Source organism: Pestalotiopsis fici (genome assembly GCF_000516985.1).
Source record: "Pestalotiopsis fici W106-1 unplaced genomic scaffold PFICI_Scf_6, whole genome shotgun sequence".
Lineage (NCBI taxonomy): Eukaryota > Fungi > Ascomycota > Sordariomycetes > Amphisphaeriales > Sporocadaceae > Pestalotiopsis > Pestalotiopsis fici.
Genome location: NW_006917096.1, coordinates 1,563,225 through 1,583,842, shown reverse-complemented (window position 1 = coordinate 1,583,842; position 20,618 = coordinate 1,563,225). Strand labels below are relative to the sequence as shown.

Sequence of the window (20,618 nt, the reverse complement as noted above, 5' to 3'; positions counted from 1 at the left end):
CAAAACGCCTAGTAAAAATGCCACACAATCCACGTGCAGACCCTCATCGAAAGGTCCTGTACTCTTCCTTGACCGTTCATGTATATAGTATGTTTTCGCATATTAACAATGATTGCTTCTCTCACCTCGCGATCTCCTTGCCTTTTCTACTAGAAATCCCAGCCAGATGACTTTGGCCGCTGACGTATTTGCCAGTCCGACGTCTCTCCTCGCCAACCATGAGGGCAAAGAGGCGCTTGCTAAGGCTGTTTGCGTCCCAAACGCCGTGAGTCTCGTCGTCGTCTGCGTCTGGCGACACACCAGAGTCGGCGAGCAGCTCGGATCGAAAGGCCTCGACGACCTGCATGTGCCAGTCCTCGAGGATCATTTGCGCATCGTGCGTTGCCACTTCCAGTCCGGACAGGGGGTGTTTGCCTAGACCGACAGAGGGAAAGACCATCTGGAATTGCATCGGATCCCGCTGGCGCAGCTGCAAGATCTCATCGAGACGAACCCAGTGGCCGCGGGTCCAGACTGTAGGCGAGAGTTTCATCTGTGGTGACACCTGGGCCCGAGTCACGGGCAGAGGCTGATTCACTTGACGTAAAGGTTTAATCGGAGACAACGCGTTTTCCGTATCCTGCTCGGGACCTCGGTACGAGGCAGGAATGCGCAGAGGTGTCGGGTTCAATATCGCAGTTCGGGGGTTACTGGTTGCGATCTTAGCGCTTCCATTAATGATTGTAGTCAACATCTCTTGTTGATCGTTCTGATCTTCTGAAGTAGGGTCGGAGTTGGCGACACTATTTGTGAACGCTACCACTCGACCAGGCGTCTTAGGCTTGAGCGGCGAACGCATAGATGACTTGGCAGGGCTGAGATTCTTGTCCCAATGCGACGGTTTTTCACGCGGTGGGATGTGCTCAAAAGATGGCCCATCATCCGTTGACGCCGACTCCTGTTCGCCACTGTACTCGTCCTCGTCACTATACTCTGGCTCCCTTAGATCATCGTAGCTCGGAGAGGGTGTGTGAGTATCTCGGTCTGGTGTGGACCCTTGATGGCTGGGAGTGAATAAAGAGGCAGTGTTGCGAGATTGTGCCGAGAGAGGAGTGAAGTTGCGCTTTTGTGGAATTTGCGGGAAGTCCTGGCGATCAGGGGTGGAAGGGCTTTCAGCATAGGTATCTGCCACTGTATCATTTGATCGCAAGTCCGTGCCAGGAGAGAAAAGGTCGACCGTCCTTGCGGGACTTGGGTTGAATATTTTCTGCTTGATGGTGGGGAAGAGTCCAGTAGCTCGCAGTGCAGACTGTGGCTCATCCTGAACCGATTTCTCACTACGAATCGATTGAGGTAGTGGCCCGCCGTTCATCTTGTGAGCAGCGGGGGTCTCCTCGACCTGCGCCGTGGGCGGGTTGTTCGTAACAGGTGGTGGACGAGGCGAAGAGAAGAATGACATAATGTCAAATCTCCCAAAGAAGCTCTTCCGCGCCGAAACGGGCTTGTCTTGCGGGTCTTGCATTGATACAGGCCCAGAAGGCTTGCCTGGCTCAGAGATCATTGAGTACTCTTGCAATACCGAGTTTTCCACCAGTGGCGCATCCTTTTGGGGGTAGCCTTGACCTCGCGGCAGCGATTGGGGCTCGTCAAGCTCTTCCTCCTCCATAAGTTCGTAGGAGCCATCATCCGCGAAATCCTGCCCCGCCTGGAAATGGTCCGGCTCTTCGTCTTCGTCTTGGTCGCCATATTGATTCATGTCGTGCTCATCTTTGGCATCCTCTTCGCGTGAGCGTGAAAATTCCTCTTCCGTGCCTTCAAATTCCATATCTTGTTCTTGTACAGCAGGCGGCTGCATGGTTGGAACTGGTCTCCCTTCACTTGGTGGGCTATCTTCCATCTCTAATTCAGCAGGACTCCGGAAATCGTCCTGATAAATCAATCTCCGTGGGTTCCGCCTCCAAGGACTTGGGATCTTGTTACGTCGTGGCGGCACAGGTTCAGCTGCTGCTGGTTCGCCTGCTTGGATTGATGTGTCTGCGGAAGCAGGATTTTCCGGTGGGATTTGAGACTGTCTGCGTTCTTGAGCTTCAGCTCGCAGAGCTTTGGTCGATCGTGGAGTCGGTCTTGATGCTTCGATATCCCACAAGTCCATGTCATCCTCATCACTTGCTGCAGCTGTCGTATCGGCAGGTTCCTCGTCTTGTTCTTCCTCCGGTTCCATTTCTGGCTCAATCCCCGCTACCTCGTCTGGTTCCAGCCCCTGTTCCTGACCAATCTCTTCGTCCTGTGCTGGCTCCTGGCCTTCCACGTTGCCGTCTTCTTCCAGGTTGAAGAGATCATCAAAGTCTTCCTCGTACATCTCCTGCTGTTCTTCTTCTTCATCGCCGTCTTCTTGGACTTGATTTTGGAGCGAACTCAGGGTACCGACGGCGCTCGAGTTCGCCAACCTTCTTGACCTCTGGTTTGCTGGGCTGCTAATCTCGTTCTCATCTAGGGCAGAAGTCAACTCGTTCTCATCGCCTTGTCGGCCAACTGCTGCTGCCCTTAGAGAACTGGACAATCCCCGGGAGAGATTCTCATGCTGGGGCAAGTCATAAGCCTGATCAATTTCATTGCTGCGAGCAGACCTTCCTGGCGCCTCAATCCGCAAATTTTCGGCCATGTCAGCTGCGAACGAACCGTTCTCCTCACGAACCGACGGAGCCTCAGTTGGAGCAGGAACGGGCGCCGGTACTGGTGCAGTTTGTCTCATAGAACCGAATGCTGACCGGATGTTCTGTGTAACTGATACAAGTGGATTGAAAGGCGTCTGGCCGTCTGAGCCGGTACCTCGGTGGCTGCCATTTCGCACAGGTGACCGAGCGATCGATGATTGACGTGAATCATTCTGTCCTGGCCCCCTGAAGGGACTCGCCAAACTACTCCCATGCTCATCAGGAGACGATCTGTCAGACATGATGTTCTGCAATGTGCGGCCTACTCGTACTATTGGCGACAGAGTAGGACGTCTGACGGGCGAGGGCGATTTTCGTGTTTGCCCGGGGGATCCCGAGTTTTGCAATGGTGCCGCAGGAGAAGAGCCCTTGTTTCGCTGCGTTTCCGCATGATCTTCTTGGTCTGTTTGTCGTGAGGCATCGGATACCAAGGCCATCGTATCAAAGTGCCGAGTAATTGTCTGCCCAGACTCGGGTTGAATGGTCATTGTGTTCATTTGCCGGCTGATAGTAGGCGGAGATGAGCGAATGTTTAGTTCAGAGGTATTGGCGACGGCGGATGAATCAACTGGCATCTTATGTGCCTCTTCGCCATGAATATTCTTAGCATCCGTGGTCGAGGAATTCGTATCATCGGGAGTGGGCAGTCTATCGGATCCAATATTGGTGGATCTGCTATTGGATTGCGCTTCTTCTTCTTCTTCTTCTTCTTCCTCGAGTGATGGCACATTCTCAACCGTGTTGTGGTCCACACGTCTTTCCATACGCGGTGGTCGGGGAGTGGCCGCTTCGAGCACCTCATCCGGGATTTGGGAGAATTCGTCTTCATATTCGTCCATATTGGAATATTCGTCAGTAACATGGGTGGTGACAGGCTTCATTGGCAGTCTACCTGGGGTGGCAGCTCGCAAGATACTATCAGGGAGCTCCGAGAATGAGTCGTCCACATGTGGTGCCTTGTTCGAGAAAACTTGTCTGCTCAGAGGCATTGATTTTCGTGGTGGCCTTCGAGGGCTTTGCATCCAAGAAGACTGGCTTGACCCAAAGGCCGAACGGCTGTTTCGTGTATGATCCGCCGATTCGTGCTCTGCGGTTGTCTGGATACTCTCTCTTCGATTTTGAGCATCCTCAATATGTGAGTGGCCATCAGCTTCAGTTTGGGTGCTTCTCCTTAAAGACTCCAAAGTTTGATTGATGATCATATTAGTCTCATCTCCGGCCTCAGGGAAGGGTTGGTGCTGGTCAATGATGCCGCTTCGATTAGACTGTAAAGAGGCTTGAAACGACGGCAACTCCTCAACGTTGATCATGCTAAATTCGGATGCATGAGTGAGGTTGTCTGGGCCACTATACGTTGCTCCATCAACACCTTCGGTCTCGGATTCAACGTCGCTATGGACTTCTCCCGTGTAATCGTCAAACATGGGCGCATCGGACTCGTCTGCACGACCTTGATGTGATGACACTTCGTCGAATGCTTCCGAATACCGCGCGATAGGTGAAGAGAAGCGTACTCCACGTTGGCCTGTCCGAAGGCGAGTTGTGTCTTCTCTCGTCGCCGAGGGCTGCCGTACATCGCCAATCTGCGAAGTTGCAAAGTCACTCATTCTTCTATCGTCATCGCCATCAAAAGCTCCATCCATATGTATTTCTTCTGTCATCGGGACATTGTCGCTCGGCAAAATGCTCGTGTTATCAGGACGTCGGTCAGCCTCACTATTGAGATCAGCGACCTCTTCTGGCATCAGCGCTTTCCGCGGGCGCCCGCGTTTTCTTCCCGTCGGGTTACTCGACGGCACAGCGGGCGTGCCGGCTTTCTTTGGTGTCTTTTTCGTCCTCGTCTTCGGTTTTGGCGTAGGCTCGACTGCCGCATTCTGGCTTGATTCGAGGAGCGCCGTATTCTCCAAATCTGTTTCGGACGGTGCTTCGCCACTATGTCGCTTCGCAGAAGATGTCTTTGTCAGAGGAGTGCCAGCTCTTTTCTTGCCCCTTGGCGCCGGTGTGCCGTTCTTGCTTCCCAGACTGACTCTCGGCCGGCCACGGCGGCGCACAGTGGATACATTACCAGTTTCGTCAGCCTCGTCATCCGTCAAGCCTCTTAGCGGTACTGTGGTCGTGGTTGTTGTCCCTTCTCTCCTTCGGCTGACACTACGCGTCGGCGATGCATTGAAAAGACGTCTGCTCACAGCGCCGCGCTGGCCCCGCTCATGTTCAGCCTCGACCGTGACCAGCAATCGCTGGGGCGAGCGGCCGTTGCCTACATCGAGCTCAAAGGTCTGCTTCCTAGGCGACTTGCGCGTTGATATGGGCTTCGATATCGACTTGGTTCGGTTTGAACTGCCGGAATACTGTACAGAGGACTCGCGGGCGATGGATTTGAGGTTCCCAGCGTTGCGGCGCGCGCTGGGCATAACGGAGCTCGGGACCTCGTCGCCCAACGGGTCGGGCGACGAGCTAAAGTCCAGCAGGCTCGTCATTGTCGCGCCCGAAGTTCATTTATCAGGTATTGAGGATCAGTCGCCGATGGTGGCTGGAGGTGTCATGTCAATTTAATTTCTCTGTGACTTCAAATCGCGACCAACACGTGTTTGGCGGCGCTGGCGTGGGGGTGCGTTTTGCCGATGGACGTTGAATGGCACGACAGGGGTTCCCAACTTAGAAAAGAGAACTTTGTTTACTTACACCTCGATCCGGTTTAGTTCTGCCTGCGGCTCCGAGGACGGGCGGGGCCACAGCCAGAGTGGGGATCATGACTTGAGCTAGGCCAAATCAGCTCGACAAGGAGGACCTCTGGACCCTTGAGGTGACCGGGTCATTTCTCCCCGCATTATCTCAGCCTGCTTATGAATAATCAGCATCAACGTCATACTATGCACCCTCTTTGGCATCACTAATGCAATAGTGTACAATATGTTACATACTTACCAACTAACCTTCATCTTTCCCCCAAATCCGGGGTAAATGAACTCCTAGTGGCAAGATTTCATTCTATATACCTCGGGAATATTAGGCGCACGCATGCCTTCTTTTTATTTCCATGCTGTATCACCACCCGGGATGGACCCTCATTCGTTGCAACCAATTCTGGTTACTAATTAGACAATGGCGACATCGAGGTAGTAGAGTGTCAAAATGTACTCCAAAGGGTGATGCCTCAAATGACGTGATTGCTAGTGGCATGTTCATTGGATGCGAAGAGGCTGTCTACACATTCTCTTGATGGCACTTGATTTGAAATTCGAATCATAGCTCGGCTATTGCTGCTATTATATATACCAAGCGTCCTTCTCGTAGTCACTGACTCTGTATGACTGTACCAGCACACTGTACAGAATCACTACATCTCGTTTATTTCATCAGTTTTAGAGTCACATTATACATACCGGTGCTTTCATATTCCAAGATATATAACAGCATGGCCATCACACCAGATCCCGTTCCGCGTGGCCCTGTAGTTACCAATATCAACTACGGACACTTCCCAGCAGCGGGACAAAAAGCCATCAACTACGTCGAGGACCCGCCGGCAGGCGAGCCAAAGCGCAACGTTGTCGTAAACGCCCAGGACACCCGGATCGAGGACATTCGGGGCCGCGAGTCGGACTTTACCCTGGACACGGACGCCTTTGCCGCCGTGCGCGGCGTGCCCGAGTCGGCCGAGCGCGACTTTGTCGACGACGACAGCATCCGCGCCAAGTACTATCCCGAGGTTGAGCGGTTCCTGCTCGATCACATTCCCGGCTCCCACAATATCTTCATCTTTGACCACACCATTCGCCGCGCCGACCCGACCGCCAAGCGTCAGGCCGTCTTCACTGCCCACATTGACCAGACGCCGCTTTCGGCGCCGCAGCGCGTGTACAAGCACTTGCCCGACGAGGCCGAAGAACTTTTGCGTGGCCGGTATCGCATTGTCAATGTTTGGCGGTCGCTGAACCAGGGTCCCGTCGAATCGAACCCACTCGCCTTTGCCAGCTCTTCTACGTTTTCCAACGATGACCTGATACCCGTCGAGCACAGGTACCCCAACGGTTATACGGGTCAGACGGCAGCTATTGCGTATAATCCAAGTCAGAAGTGGTACTATTGGAGTGGTATGACGGGGAACGAGAGGCTGATGCTAGAGTGTTTCGATTCGGATGGCATCAAGGAAGGCACTGGCGTCAAAGGAGGGCGTGTCCCTCACACAGCCTTCATTGACCCTAGGACGCGGAAGGAGGCTGAAGGGCGGGAGAGCATCGAAGTTCGTGCATTGGTCTTTGGACCCTGATTGTTTTATATTTTTTTCATTTTGTGTGTATTATGGTTTAAGCGATGGGCCGGCGCAATTTGTTTTAACGGGCATAAATGATATTTTTTGAACAAGTAATGAAAATACACGACCGAAGCTTCCTGCCTTGATGATAAAAATTACATCCTATGAATGACAGCTTCTTCTATCGCCCACACATTTTAGGCTCTAGTAACCATCCATTAAGCTTCCCAAGCTTCTGTACCCTGGTTGCTGTTATACGCCATGCAAAAGTGAATTCGATTGACTTGGCCACCTCCTGCTCAGGGAGGATGGATGAAGCGCAATCGGGGTATTGCTTCATAATTCAAAATGCCAAAAAAGAAAAACGCCTCCAGTACTCTGTAACCTTGTTGTGAGAATAAACGAGAAACATCCACCATAAATCATGAAATCACACCTGGTGTGATTGATAAGAAATACCATCTTTTTGAGCTTCCAGCGTCTGTTTCCAGGTGCGCTCAAGTAAGACATTATCGGACGATTGACACATTTGCTAGGACAAACATGTTTGTTCGTCATGTTGTGTATACACACTTGTGACAGATTTAGTCAATCAAGTGATCAGCCCCGTCGTCTTCCCCGACCACTGCCAGAGCGGCTCATGGCAACACCACCGAAGCTACTCTGCCGAGACATGGGTGGGGCCGCCGGTGAGTCTTTGTTGCTCGTCGTAATTCCCGGCGCAAGAGCTCCCAAGCCGCTGGGTGCAGGCTCGTCTCTGAGGGCTGACGCATTTACACCCAATGAGTCAGCTACATGCTCAGGGACTGGGCGTGGCTGACCCTGAATCAGGGCGGCGAAGGGTCTGCCGTTCCGCTGAGCTGGGATCATGTTTTCAAGCAGTCGCCGACCGCCATTTGGCGTATCAATGTTGGCCCCAGCGCCCTTGGCACGCTCATAAGCTTTGAAGACGTTCATGATTTGCATGTCCTGGTGGACATCGTCCTGAGAGAGCGAGGTGGGTGTGTTGGACTCGGACTTGACATATGCCTTGGAATATTGCGAGTGAATCAGGGGTGGCAGCCGAGGCTCTTGTGCATCCATCTTTTCGAGGTTACCGGCAAGCTCGAAGTTGGCCAGACCCTCAACGCCGAGAACCTTGTCGTCGAACCAGTTCTGGCCAAGATTACGAGTGCTTCTGGTCTGATGGGAAGGTGCGCGTTCCATGGCAGGAGCAGCCAGGTCTTCCTTCTCGTCGCCATTGACCTCGCCGTTTCCAGCTTCGCTCTCCTCGGGTGAGGAAAGCGGGTTACCAGCGTTGTCACGCCGGGTGAGCAGATGCTTGTAGGCAGCAATAGCTGCAGTGTTGTAGTTCATGGAAAGCTCCTTGTCGGTAAAGAGCTTCTCGATGCTGTAGATTGGGCCAGTCTCACGCCGTGCAGCACGCAGTCTGTCATTCTGCCAAAGAGGAGTGGTGGCGGATGCATCAAGAGCTCTTCGAATAGGAGCGGGCGAGCCGTCATCCTCTGCACCGTTTCTCTTTCTCTTCTTATCCGAGAGACCGGAAACATCGTCTGCGTCTCTGCGCAGTCTGGTAGCCCGCTTCGAATGGGTGCCTCCAGGGCTTGCCGGGTTCGTCAAGGTGTATTGGTTGGGGTGTAAGAACAGAACGGTGCTCTCAGCGACATCGAGAGCTTCTTTCTCCCTATTAAGCCGAAGCTTCTTTGATGTGATGGCGTTCATCAGTCGGTCTTTCAGTGTGGCCGATAAAGCTCTGTGTTCTCTTCTGGCGACTTCGACTTTGTAGGCATACGTATTGCGGTGCATAATGGTTCGAGCTTCGTGCTCATGCTAGTATGTAAAGTCAGCGCCGATATTTTCTTTGCGCACTGCACGCTGGCACAATGGGACTTAGGGAACAAAGCCATACCTTTTGTGATGTCAGCTCATAATCACGAACCTCGAGCATATCCTTGACATGCTCGACCCATTCTTGGAAAGATGGTCCTGCCATTTCCAGTAGCGTTCTCGTGGGTCGGTCGGTGCCATTGGCATTTGCTTGCGAAAGCTCTTGAAGGTCGCGATCAATTTCGTCAAGAGGGCGATCGGCGTAGGGATCAACTCGAGAGACGAGGTGCACATCTGCTTGGATCTTTTGGAGTTCTTCTCTGTAGCTCCGGTCGCGGTCGCGGCTCATGTCTCGCTCAAGAGCGGCTAGCTTCTCGTAAATGAGTTGCTTCTTACGCTCGCGCTTGGATTGAGCAGGTGGTGATTGTGCTCGGGGAGGCTTGTGTGCTGTTCCGGCCAAGGCCGACTGTGGAGGGTCGGCGGTTGCCATCGTGAATCGAGGTTTGTGTGTTGGCTTGTTGTTCAGGGCTGAGGAACAATCGGGGTGGCTAGTACTGGTGTAATCGTATTTGTGAAGACCGATGGGGGCGCTGGTAGCTCTCTGTTACGAAATGAGGTGCGAACAGAAGTCAGGCGCGCGTCGGATCACAAGAGTGTGCCTCTATACTTTTCCGTCTGAACATAAGAGTGTCGAAGTAAGGATGTGGGAGAAAAACAAGAATCGGGGTAGGTGGGTGTAAGAGAAGGAAGACGGAGAAGACTTCGCAACGAGAGAGGTAGAAATTGTTCTTGGTGCGCCCGAAGAGCTGAACAGAGTAGCCGACAGGACAATCCGTTTTAAAGACAAACAAGCAGAATAATGTTCCCTGCTGGTCAAAAGGTGATCAAATCGTTTACTGTTCAGACAGTGACGAAAGTGGACAGAAGAAGAAGCTGAGCAGATTTCTGATTGAATTACATGGGTAGAGGCTAACTAGTAGGACAATCGGCGGCTCCCAGGAACAGCCTCGCTGACAATAGGAACGACCACTAAGGTAATAATCGAACTGCAGCGCCCTGTGACCGAAAGAAAGTGGGGCACAGGGTGTCCTAAGCAAATCCAACAGGTGGAAGACACCAAGGTAGCCTGTACTACAGCACCAGCCGCCTGTCATTGGTGCTTTTGTGGCTGCTATTGGAGGTTTGGAGCTTCCCTGATCAGCAACCTCTTGCAATAATAAAAATACCAGTGCACGGGCCAGTCTCTCCTATCAGCCGAACCCCGGTCCTCGTATACATGACCATCACCAAATTTCCAATTGCTATGCAGTATACGAAGCATGTGTGTTGTCCACCTAAATTTTCGGGATCAATTGGGTATCGAACTGCGCTCAACTTCTATCCTTGGGTTTTCAGAAGGTTCCATGATAAAAGCCAGAGATGCCACATGTCCCTCTCGGTAGTATATAGGTCCGACCGTTCGTGGTGAATCGGAGCTGCTCACTGATGTCCCTCCCTCCAATAGTCTCTCGGCTTGCCTAATCGAGACAGACGGCCAACCAACTTTCTCGAAGACCTACTACGAGCGCGTGACGGTCACTACGCATGGTCGGGCAAAAGAATTTTCTTTTCCAAAGCTTTGTTTGTTTCCTCGAATCCTCGTCATGCCAATGGCAAATCGAAATGACTGCACACAGAAAATTGACACCGCAAGCGCTCAGGTATGCCTCCCCCAAGCAATGAGCTTTGCTAAGCTAGGTGTAATCGTAACGGTTGGTGTATATCTCTCGCCCTATTCAAGAAGTGCTCTGCAGCCTATGATATTTCCTCGTCAGTCTTGCAGATAGATTCGGCCAGCCAATACAGTTGACGGTACTGAGCTAGATTGTGGCACGGCCCAGCAGTTGTCGTCGTTGTAGGAGCATCGTACGTCCATCGTTTGGACTGCAGCGCATAATCACAAGCTGTCATGCAATATATGGCATTAGTATCTTATGGCCTTTCCGGAGAATCTTCATAGAAGAGAAGAAGAAAAGGCCCAACCATTTGTCGATGAGCAACCAACATGATACCAAGAGTCACGAGCAGTGCAGCCACTACAACAACATGTGTTAGCGATTGTCATTCCGGGTGGATGAATGGATTTGAAGCCGCTCTTTTGAGCAGTTTGTCTGAGTCTACTCTCTTGCAGCATCATTTTGGGCAATGCTTGCTCACAAGACAACTCAGAGAAGGGGAGAAATAATACTGGAAGTTGCTTACTAAATAAGCATCCACTCCATCTGCCCCGTGATTTGTGGGCTGCCGCTGAAGAGTCCCTCCAAGGGTCCCTTTTACCAACGCTCAATGTTGCGGAAGCCATTTTGCTACACAGGCATGAAATTTGATGAGAGAGTCATAGAGGGAACTTGACGTGGCTGTCAAACACCTTAAATACAAACACGAGCATGCTTGGCAAGATATTGGCTTTCCCAATAGTTCCGGATTGCTGGTGGAGGTGGCCAAGCAAGGGAGGGAGGATTTTTAGCCTGGAATGGAGCTCTCATTCGGGAGCATTGCGCGTCCCTTTTTATCTGTACTCTAATGCAAGCAGGAGAGTCAAAGTCCTTCATGTGGCCTTCAGGTATTCAGACGCAGACATGAATGAACGGCCCTTGGCGCGATCGAGTCTGGCAGACGAGTTGATCACGGATTGATTTATGGCAATTGGGGGAAAGAAGAAGAGGTACGCCCCGGTTTCCTTTTTAGTCCAACATTGACAAACATGGTATCTACCCACGTCTACCCTTGAGTGGTCTGGTACGCGACTCATTATGTGGTGTATACCCATACTCCTCCACTTCCCGAAGTCAAGTCACTCTGTTACATCGACAACCTCTGCCGATGACAGTTCTTCAGTTTTTTAAGTTGTCCAAGCGAGTGACGGGCATGCTCAGTAGTCATACTCCAAGCTCAAGAACTAACTAATATCCTGGAGCCGGAGTCTGCCGCCACATGATTGCCTCTGGATATGCCGTTCCCAGATTAATCCTAGAAACTGACCGGTCAATCTGAAAAAGGCGTCGTCTCGATTTCTTCTCCACGGCTATTCGTGAATATGGCAGCCGTTATCTGCCGTCCAAGCCGTAACTTCTTCAAGGCTTCTGTTCCAGTGGTGCTGTCGTGTTCTCCGCCTCCTTGCCGACAGACTGAGCTTGGGATCGAGCCTGTCTGCGCTTCTGCCTCCGTCGCTCACGCTTCTGCTCTTTTCTTGCCTGTGTCCTGGCCACCCTAGAGGCGGCCTTGTTTTCTGCAGATGTGGTCGATGGCAGTAGCACAGCCTTCTGGACCTCCTTCAAGACTGACTTGGGAGTGGCCTTCTTTGCCTTCTTCCTGACTGAGCCGTCCACAACCAATTCTTGTCGTTTGGCTGGTGTGCGCTTGGACTTGACCGAGGACGCAGCCTCTTTGGTGACGGACTGACCAACAGAAGCTGCCGCCGGTGTAGAGACCGGTGCGGCAACAGGTGGAGTTGGCGGTGCGGTGATGAGACCCTTCGCGGCGGGCGCGGCCTCTGGGCCCTTTGAAGCATCAGCCACAGTAGCCGCCGGGTCGGCCAAGTTGTCAAAATTCCACACAATGTTGGGGAACTCTTTGGCCGGGTCGAACCCCGAGGCAGCTGTTGAATCAGCCATAATATATTGCGTGGTTGAAGGTATAATATTGCAAGTCCAGTCGTTTGATATGCCTTCTAATGCAGTGACTGATAACGGGGAGGAAAACGTGTGGCTCGCCCAGATGCAGGGTTCTTTGCAGTGGTCAGCAGCAGACTTTCTTTAATACAAATAAAACATTGATTTAAAGATACCGATGAGGAAGACGTAGATGCACCTTTGCGCAGGCAAATCTTCAATGACTGATTTTATTAGGCCAACAGTTATGTGGGCTGTTGTGAAAATACTGTCTGCAGAAAATTTCTTGGTGTCTGCTTGTGGTCGGACTAGTCGGCCCAGCAATCCCAGTACACCTAAAAAGCAACGAGGTCATGATAAGCAACCATCGATGAGCAACACATGAACAACGGGAAATATACGTCTTTGCATACAGAGATTTGCATGCATCTATTCATCTGTATTACAGCCCGCTCCTTAATTTTTGTAGTTGGCTCATAAAACCATATCCGGTAGCCCCTCTAGTCTCGGCGGGGCCATCTGAACTCTTTCGCGGACTGTTTTCCACCTCAGCTCTGGGATCTCGTTTGCCGTTCTGCTCGAGCTCCCTCAGTAAGTCCCTGTGTTTATCTTCCACCATTTTCGCCAAGCCATCAATGAACTTGGTGCGACCCTTCTCTTCTCCTGTGCCTTTCCACACCAGATTTAGCTCCTTCAACACCTCCACCCGGAGAAGGGCCTTCTCAACCCCCGCCACGGAGTCCTTGTCGGCCAAGAGGCCAGAGATCTCGTCTCTTAGTTGTTTAAGCACTTGCTGGCCTTTTTCTTCCGTGCTATGATCTTGTCCTCCTGCATCAGGGGCGGAGACGGACAAGAAGCCAGAACTGACAGACAATTCAGATGGTGGGAACACGAATTCCATGGCATCGCCAAATGTCTTGATGACAGAGTCCAACCGCTCCCTTACACAAGTCAATGTCTTCAACTGCGTTATGTAGGCAGGGTCTTCGACTCCATCTTGGCCGCCTCCTGGAGGGACCGTCTCGGGGTGTATGGATATAGAAAGCTTTCTAGAACTCGCACCAACGGCTCCATTGGGCTTGTGTTCGGTTTGTTGCTGCAGGCCGTCAGGTACAAACTTGGCAATGTCGCTCTGCAAGCCGTCTGTCAAAGACTCGGACAAGCTCAGCGTCTCGCCGCGTAGTAATTCCACTTCATATGCTAACCGGCTTCCGCTTCGCAATATGTCGTCTGTCAGCTGCGTCAAGGTGTTGGTCAGTCTCGTCGTCTGTACGCTCAACTGCGACAGTAGGGTTTGCGCCTGAGAAGATAGCTCTGCTAGAGGGACAGCCCCATCCTGGCTGGGAGTGATTGAAGAGACATGGGCTTGCAATGGTGGGAGAGACGAGTTCAGATATTCGGCAGGATCGAAAGACGGCGAGAGGAAGCTCTGGAGGAATTGGTCTGACACATGAGCAGACTTTGGCTCGATGGGTTCCTGCGCCAGCTTCGAAGTTCGGCGGGCATGGTGTGGAAGGCCACGCGACGAGGAGCTCAAAGAGCTGTTTTGGCGTCGGCGCATTCTGAGGTGTGGCCTTTTGGCTGTCGGGGTCTCTCAGTTTCTCCCGTCTCTGCTTGGTAGCTTTGAGAGGAATGTGTGCTCAATGGAGTCCGGTACCTTTAAAGCATGGCAAAGGAGGCTGGCAAGCGTTGAATTGTTCGTTCGTCTGGTCTCTTGTCAATGTCAACGTGTGGTGGAGGTTCGAGGTCCCTTGCACTAAGCCCCTCCACCGACCGACCGTTGTGGGTCCAGATGTCCGTCCGGAGCTTGGATGGATCTTTCACTGCGGCGTTCTATACATTATGCCTCCATACTGTCAGCTAGTGTAGGTAGGTACCTGCCCAACCCAACCAAGCTTCAAGTTTCCAATCAATACTGAGTTCAGGACTTTAGCAACCCTGCAGATGCCTGGCGCCCAAGAAGTGCTAGTATGTGCAGTATTCCATCTATTTAGAATCCACACTAAATTAAATAAGGGATACTAGGTACTACAGTAAAGTCAATTAGGGCACATTGGCGGGTGTAATGTTCACATAAGTGTGCGCCCAATGCCAACTTCAATCACGTACCTGCTTTACATGTCATATGAAGTACCTAGGGAATAATTATTTGCAAAATTCTAGTAAGATGCTACGCCCCTATGTTTTCTCGATAATACGATTCTTACAGACATCTGGACTCTTCCCTGTATAAATAGTATAAAGGTACTTGGTTTCGGCTAGTGCTTATCCAGATTCATTATATGATCGACGGAACTTGCATGTAGTCCATCTCAATCACCACTTTGGATTCAATCTTGGACTATTACGTAGATTCCGTACCAGTTGCAAGACTGATTCTGACTGTCTGTCACATCTTGACTGGTTATTATTGCTGTTTGTCAAGGTGCCAGTAAAAATAAATCCAGGTGATCAATGGTGCAGTAGTGAAAATGGAATGGGTTTGTCGCCGCCTTGGGAGAATGAGCGTTGCAGGTACAAAGCTGCATGACTACGCTGGTGCTTCAACCTGGATTATTGGTGCCTACAAATTCTGGTCCTATGGATTGATTTTCAACACCCTAAGGTATGTGAAGGGCCGTTTGTTACTCCCAGGTGCAGGCAGCTTCCACGGTCTCTTAGCAGGTCAATTCAAACGGCGAGCGCTCAAGACTTTTTCTTCCTCGGTCTCTTGTCTCTGTCGACTCTTTCCATTTTAGGCACTTGCCCAGCGCGAGCGCCGATTCTGTGACAACAATCGGATAGCTTCATTACAGCATCACATTGCTTTCTGCCTGGTTAGTAACAACAACAATCCAAGGCCATTGAAGCCTTTGGCCCAAGGCATGCATCGAGTTTTTCGGCACGCAAAACGGCTGTATTTTTTCTCCCTTCAAATATCTATCCTTCTCCATCTTGAGGACAAATTCAAGCTTACCCTTGACTCCCCTACCAGGCGTCTTGATTCTTGAGGTACAAGAAGCACAACCATTGCCCCACAACTACCTTACACAAACGACGGTCGTGCATTCATTCAAGCAACTACTACACAATCACACCACAGCCAGTCGGGAAAAATTAACCCTCTGGGGCATTTTTCTTTTCGCCGACACCTTGAACAAGATCCAAATATCCTTTGCACACGGGCGACACAACTAGTATTCATCAAAAAGTAAGTATCTTGCTCCCGCCGTGAACAGCCTTGCCATTTCTGTTCTTGTACTAACCTTTGAGCAGACCTCATTGTTTTGTTGTAACTGAGCACCTGACATTCCAAATCAACGGTACGCACAACTTTTTACTTGCTGTATTCCTTCCATATCTTGGCGCATCGGCGATGAACCTTCCATCAATCCAGTTCTTTGAGTTGGTCGCTGGGCGGGTAGGGTCGTGTCTTGCAGCTAACAGTGAACTAATCTATGGGAAAAGGCAGATTGGCCATTTCATAGCAGAGCGGTCATCATCATGGAGAGGCGTCTCGGCGCGCGTGCTCGATATCGAGCAGACCATGAGGCTGCTGCAAAAACCATCATCTCATACGTCAGCAGAGTCTCCCGCATTGAGGGTGATGGAGAGTTCACATTCACCTATAACAGCCCGCTTCTTAGAACGACGCCCGCCCTGGAGATTCAACTCATACCAGAAGATTTCACTGGCTATCCAAACGATCACTTTTTCCTGGCATTCACAAGCAGCCAGGATGCGCCTCCCTGTGTCGCCAAGACACTTGAAGACTTTGTCTCCGAGTCATATGGACTCAAAGTCAAGGATGCGGTGACTTTTCTTGCTGAAAGACTTACCGCCTCTCTCGATCGAGATTCGAACAGCCGTTTAGCTGAATCTGATGAAGCCCCGGATGTTCCCATGACATCTGAAGAAAGCCCATCTCCAGGTACCGACGATGAAGACGAGGAATTTGGAGATATCGACTGGATTAATGACTCCGACGAGGACATCTTCGACCTAACTACAACCAACGTTCATTTGACCCCTGGAGCAAGCGAACACGTAGTTCTTCATGGGGGAGTATCCAATCGCATTCGCAAAGATTTCCGTGCAGTCCGCGAGGGAGGTTTCCTGATCAGCAAATTGGTCGGCTTCGACTTACACACAAGAGATAACATTGTTTCAATTTCCGCCCGCGTTGATAAGTTATGCTTGTCCGAAGAGAATTTATCTGCTTGGAACTTACAGGCGACCGATTTTCTTGTTCTTCTGATCAAGTATCAGGGATATTATACAACATTTGAGCAAGCTTTGAGCAATCCGACAACAATGCCCCCCATCGACTTCCGCCTCAGGAAGTGCTCCCAGTACAAGCCAACTCTAGAGCAAGCATACCAGGCCTTCTCTGTGCTGAATTATTCTTTGGATTCCTCCACCACACAGAGTTGCAGTGGCAAGGCACCAGAAATCAGCTTACTGAGCGTTGGAGGTTCGATCGACATTTTGATGAAGGAAGAGTTCATCCGCTTGCTGAGGTTGAGATGCGAGCAAAACTTGACGTGGGATGGCGCGAAGAAGATATTGGCCAGATCGAAAAATGGTTCCCATGTCAAGCAGAAGGATACCCCGACCAATATCATGCCGACTGAAACCAACACCGATCTCATGGAAGACGAAGATCATAACAAGCTACCAGCTTTCATTGCCAAGGAAAATGTAAAATCGGACAGCGAAGCTTCTTTGCCGCTCATCGCAGCACAGTTTGCCATGCGTCACTTCGTAAGTAGTCTGATCATACCAAGCACAACAAGCAAGCTAACCCTATCTACCCAAAGATCCGATCTACCGACTATTGCATGGTCTGCTTCGAAAAGGTTGGTGTGAATTTCGAAGCCCTCAAGCCTTATGTCTGCAGCAACCCGTTGTGCCTCTTCCAGTACATGAACATGGGGTTGGGCCCGAGTATCGACATTGAGGTCTTAAAGCACCCCAACGTGGTCGACCTGCTAATCAGTTTCTGTTGGGCTGCTTTGAACCAAGACCAAAGCAACAGAAGAAACCAGTTTGACGCTGCAAGGTCTTCGACCACCTTTCGCGGATGCCTACGAGAATACCCGGACGGTCTAAACCTACTGGTCCCAAAAATTATCTCCGAACAGTATGAGATGTCTGGGTCGCGCAGGGAGGTCAAACTCGAAGACACGAACATGAAGCTGATCGACCCAATCAGTGGTAATTACAACAGTCAGACGTCGACAATGACTCTTGATGAAGCAGCGGACATGGACCAAGTTCGCCTTGGGGAGTGGGTGGCAATCGTGGTGCCAACCAGCGGAAAGAGCATCGTTCGGCACGGTTGCATAGAGACAGCCGAAAGCCGCGATGTCGTTATCAAAGTACATGCGGAACATACGCTTCCTATTTCCAGTTGCCAGAGCTCTTCCGGTATTCCGGCTGCTAATCCTCCCTCCCTACCCGCTTTCCTGCTCTCTTATAACCAAAGTGTGGATGACCTTGAATTTATCGCAGATAAGGCCAAGTCATTAATGCTGCTTCTGGCGACGACACCATCAATTGGAGAGATGCGTGGCTACCTGAGGCAGTCACCGAAGAATCGATTAGAGAAGTGGGACAGGATGAACCCTTCGGTGTCGAGGCTCGTCCGCTGGATCGTCGCATCCAACCGGTCGTCGATCGTACAGGTCGACAACGTGGCCATAGTGGGCGATGATAGGGAAGACGCAGCTTCCCTAGCTCGTCCTAGTGAGCGAATTTCCGGCGTCGACGGGATGATCCAGTTCCGTTTTGCACAAGGATCGCCTGAGAAGGAGGTCAGCTTCGACAAGGAGTTGAAGACGGTTATAAAACCGCAGAAGACAATTCTTGGCTGGCACGGCAGCAACCTCGTGAACTGGCATAGTATTATCCGCAATGGCTTGGATTTCAAAGTCATTGCGAACGGCCGAGCCCATGGTAACGGTGTTTACTTTGCCAGGCACTTCGATTACAGTGCGAGCTACGCATCCGCCGCCAGGGTTCAACACCATGCGATCTCGTCTTCAACCATGTACTCTACTGCCTCTGCGTGGCCCAACTCAAAGCTACAAATCCAGAGCGCGATGAGCCTGAACGAAATTGTCAACAAGCCGTCCGAATTCGTGACTAGAGACGCTGGAGGAGGAATCTACGTTGTTGACAAAGAACATTGGATTCAGTGTCGTTACCTCTTCGTGAAGCCTGGAAACCACGTGTTGGAAAGCAGGACCACCAGACAAGATCAGACATCCACACCTTTCCTACAAGATGCAGCGTACACTGCACTAGGACCTAACAACCTGGGCATTTCGGTCCCCATCAAGGCTATCCCTTCCGCCCATATCAATCTGCTGAAGGCCAACTATACACTGACAAAGCAAAATGCGCTGGGCCACACCATGACTCATGGTGAGGGCGATGAGGAAGAGGACCCTGAAGACATTGAGTTTCTCTTCAAAGACTCCACATCTGATGGACGAGACCATAATGGTCTCGCTGCTCCTAAAGACGCAGCATCACTCCTCTCAGTCGACAAGACCGATTTCCGACCTGGAACCCTGGATCTCTCAAGCTTACCTCAATTGTCTCCTCCCGGATACGCCACACCCCTAGGTCAGAAGACGATTGGCCAGGAGATCAAGAAGTTGCAGCATCTTCAGGCAACTACTCCAGTACATGAATTAGGCTGGTACATTGACTTTGATCAAATTTCCAACATGTTTCACTGGATTGTCGAGCTTCACTCCTTTGACCCTGAGTTGCCCTTGGCCAAGGACATGAAGAAAGCCAATGTCACCAGTATCGTCCTCGAGATTCGCTTTGGTCGAGAATTCCCAATGTCGCCACCTTTTTTGCGCGTCATCCGCCCGCGTTTCCTACCATTTCAGTCCGGCGGCGGCGGCCATGTCACCATCGGTGGCGCCATGTGCATGCAACTCTTGACCACCAGCGGTTGGTCGCCTGCCAACAGTATGGAAAGTGTTCTCTTGCAAGTCCGTTTGGCTCTGTTAAGCGATGATCCTCGACCTGCCAAGCTGGCGCTGACTAAAGCTATGGGTGTTGGTAAGGATTATGGCATCTCCGAGGCGTACGATGCGTTCACTCGCGCTGCTTCGGCACACGGCTGGGAAGTGCCCAAGGATCTGCAAGAGACCACAACGGCCATGATGTGGAACTTGAACTTGTAGAGTCTCCCTCAATCGACACAAGAGGGCCAATTGGCGGGTCCTTGAATCTAGAATGTGCACAAAACATGGTCATGGAAGCGGCCATTGCTTTCCTTGTCGCAAATCGTGAGTGCCAAACAGCCTGGCCGACTCGGTCCGGCTTGATGGACACGTTTTGATTGATCGAACCTGGAACCGAATAGAAAGAGGAATTCAGCACAAACTCATGGTGGGAAACAAACGAAGGCGGAAGGGGAGGGAAAAGAAAAGGCGAAATAGACATGGGTGGAAGGCGATGAGAGATCACGGAATTTTGATTTTATGATAAGAGCATGAGGTTGAGAAAGCGAGGCGTCACCGCCAAAAGGGTTTGTCTTATTTTTCAACGAAGCAAGGACTCCAGCACTTTCTGGTATCATTTGGGAGCATGCGAAACAGCGAGGCGTCCACGGCGCAACATATACATTCCATAGAGAAGTAATTCATGGATAGAATTGACAGTAGCCTCATATGACAATTGACGTTGTAACAACGTCTTTGTATCGTTTTGTGATAAGTGTTGGTGGAAACATGCCCATGATTCTTTCGAAAGCTCAAATGTTGGCACATCATGGAGGTTACTCGTAATGAAAGGGGTTCCTTTCAAGAGTGCTGGCACCCATACCAGGGCCATTACTATAGTATTGAAGCTTGACGCGGCCCACATACTGAGACTGAGGATGACGTCAAGTTTCTGTTGTGGAAAATTGACAATTGTTGCACAACAAATATAGTGTAGGAAGAATCACAGCAAAAATAATCAAGGGCGAGGCCGGCAAAGAAACCCAAGTGTCCGATCTCAAAATTACGAAGAACCAGTATTTATTCCTTATCGAGTCTCTGACATGTGGTCCCTTGGTGCCAAATCAAATTTGCCAAATGTCTCTGTGCGAGCAAATGCGAAAACCTGCGACATCCGGGGGAGTGGATGTTTGGCGATCTCGCTCTTTTCCCTCCCAGAAAAACCCCAAATCTCTAGTCTTACGCC

At 51.0% G+C, this 20,618-nt stretch overlaps 6 protein-coding genes across 6 annotated transcripts; 2 read left to right on the top strand and 4 right to left on the bottom strand.

Annotated features, from left to right (window-relative positions):
- Nucleotides 1–121: 121 nt before the first annotated feature.
- On the bottom strand, nucleotides 122–5,170 carry PFICI_08952 (uncharacterized protein; the record flags this gene model as incomplete). Its single annotated transcript, XM_007837533.1, has 1 exon — nucleotides 122–5,170. One exon carries the CDS (start codon nucleotides 5,168–5,170, stop codon nucleotides 122–124), a length of 5,049 nt encoding a protein of 1,682 aa, XP_007835724.1.
- Nucleotides 5,171–6,108: 938 nt separating this feature from the next.
- On the top strand, nucleotides 6,109–6,963 carry PFICI_08951 (uncharacterized protein; the record flags this gene model as incomplete). The annotated part of the gene is made up of 1 exon (XM_007837532.1): nucleotides 6,109–6,963. The coding sequence occupies one exon, from the start codon at nucleotides 6,109–6,111 to the stop codon at nucleotides 6,961–6,963; it is 855 nt and encodes a 284-aa protein (XP_007835723.1).
- A 585-nt stretch (nucleotides 6,964–7,548) lies between these two features.
- Nucleotides 7,549–9,265, bottom strand: PFICI_08950 (uncharacterized protein; the record flags this gene model as incomplete). The annotated part of the gene is made up of 2 exons (XM_007837531.1): nucleotides 7,549–8,778; nucleotides 8,858–9,265. 2 exons carry the CDS (start codon nucleotides 9,263–9,265, stop codon nucleotides 7,549–7,551), a joined length of 1,638 nt encoding a protein of 545 aa, XP_007835722.1.
- A 2,623-nt stretch (nucleotides 9,266–11,888) lies between these two features.
- On the bottom strand, nucleotides 11,889–12,428 carry PFICI_08949 (uncharacterized protein; the record flags this gene model as incomplete). Its single annotated transcript, XM_007837530.1, has 1 exon — nucleotides 11,889–12,428. One exon carries the CDS (start codon nucleotides 12,426–12,428, stop codon nucleotides 11,889–11,891), a length of 540 nt encoding a protein of 179 aa, XP_007835721.1.
- A 439-nt stretch (nucleotides 12,429–12,867) lies between these two features.
- Nucleotides 12,868–13,986, bottom strand: PFICI_08948 (uncharacterized protein; the record flags this gene model as incomplete). Its single annotated transcript, XM_007837529.1, has 1 exon — nucleotides 12,868–13,986. The coding sequence occupies one exon, from the start codon at nucleotides 13,984–13,986 to the stop codon at nucleotides 12,868–12,870; it is 1,119 nt and encodes a 372-aa protein (XP_007835720.1).
- A 1,922-nt stretch (nucleotides 13,987–15,908) lies between these two features.
- On the top strand, nucleotides 15,909–19,612 carry PFICI_08947 (uncharacterized protein; the record flags this gene model as incomplete). Its single annotated transcript, XM_007837528.1, has 2 exons — nucleotides 15,909–17,168; nucleotides 17,225–19,612. The coding sequence occupies 2 exons, from the start codon at nucleotides 15,909–15,911 to the stop codon at nucleotides 19,610–19,612; spliced, it is 3,648 nt and encodes a 1,215-aa protein (XP_007835719.1).
- Between the last annotated feature and the right edge of the window lie 1,006 nt (nucleotides 19,613–20,618).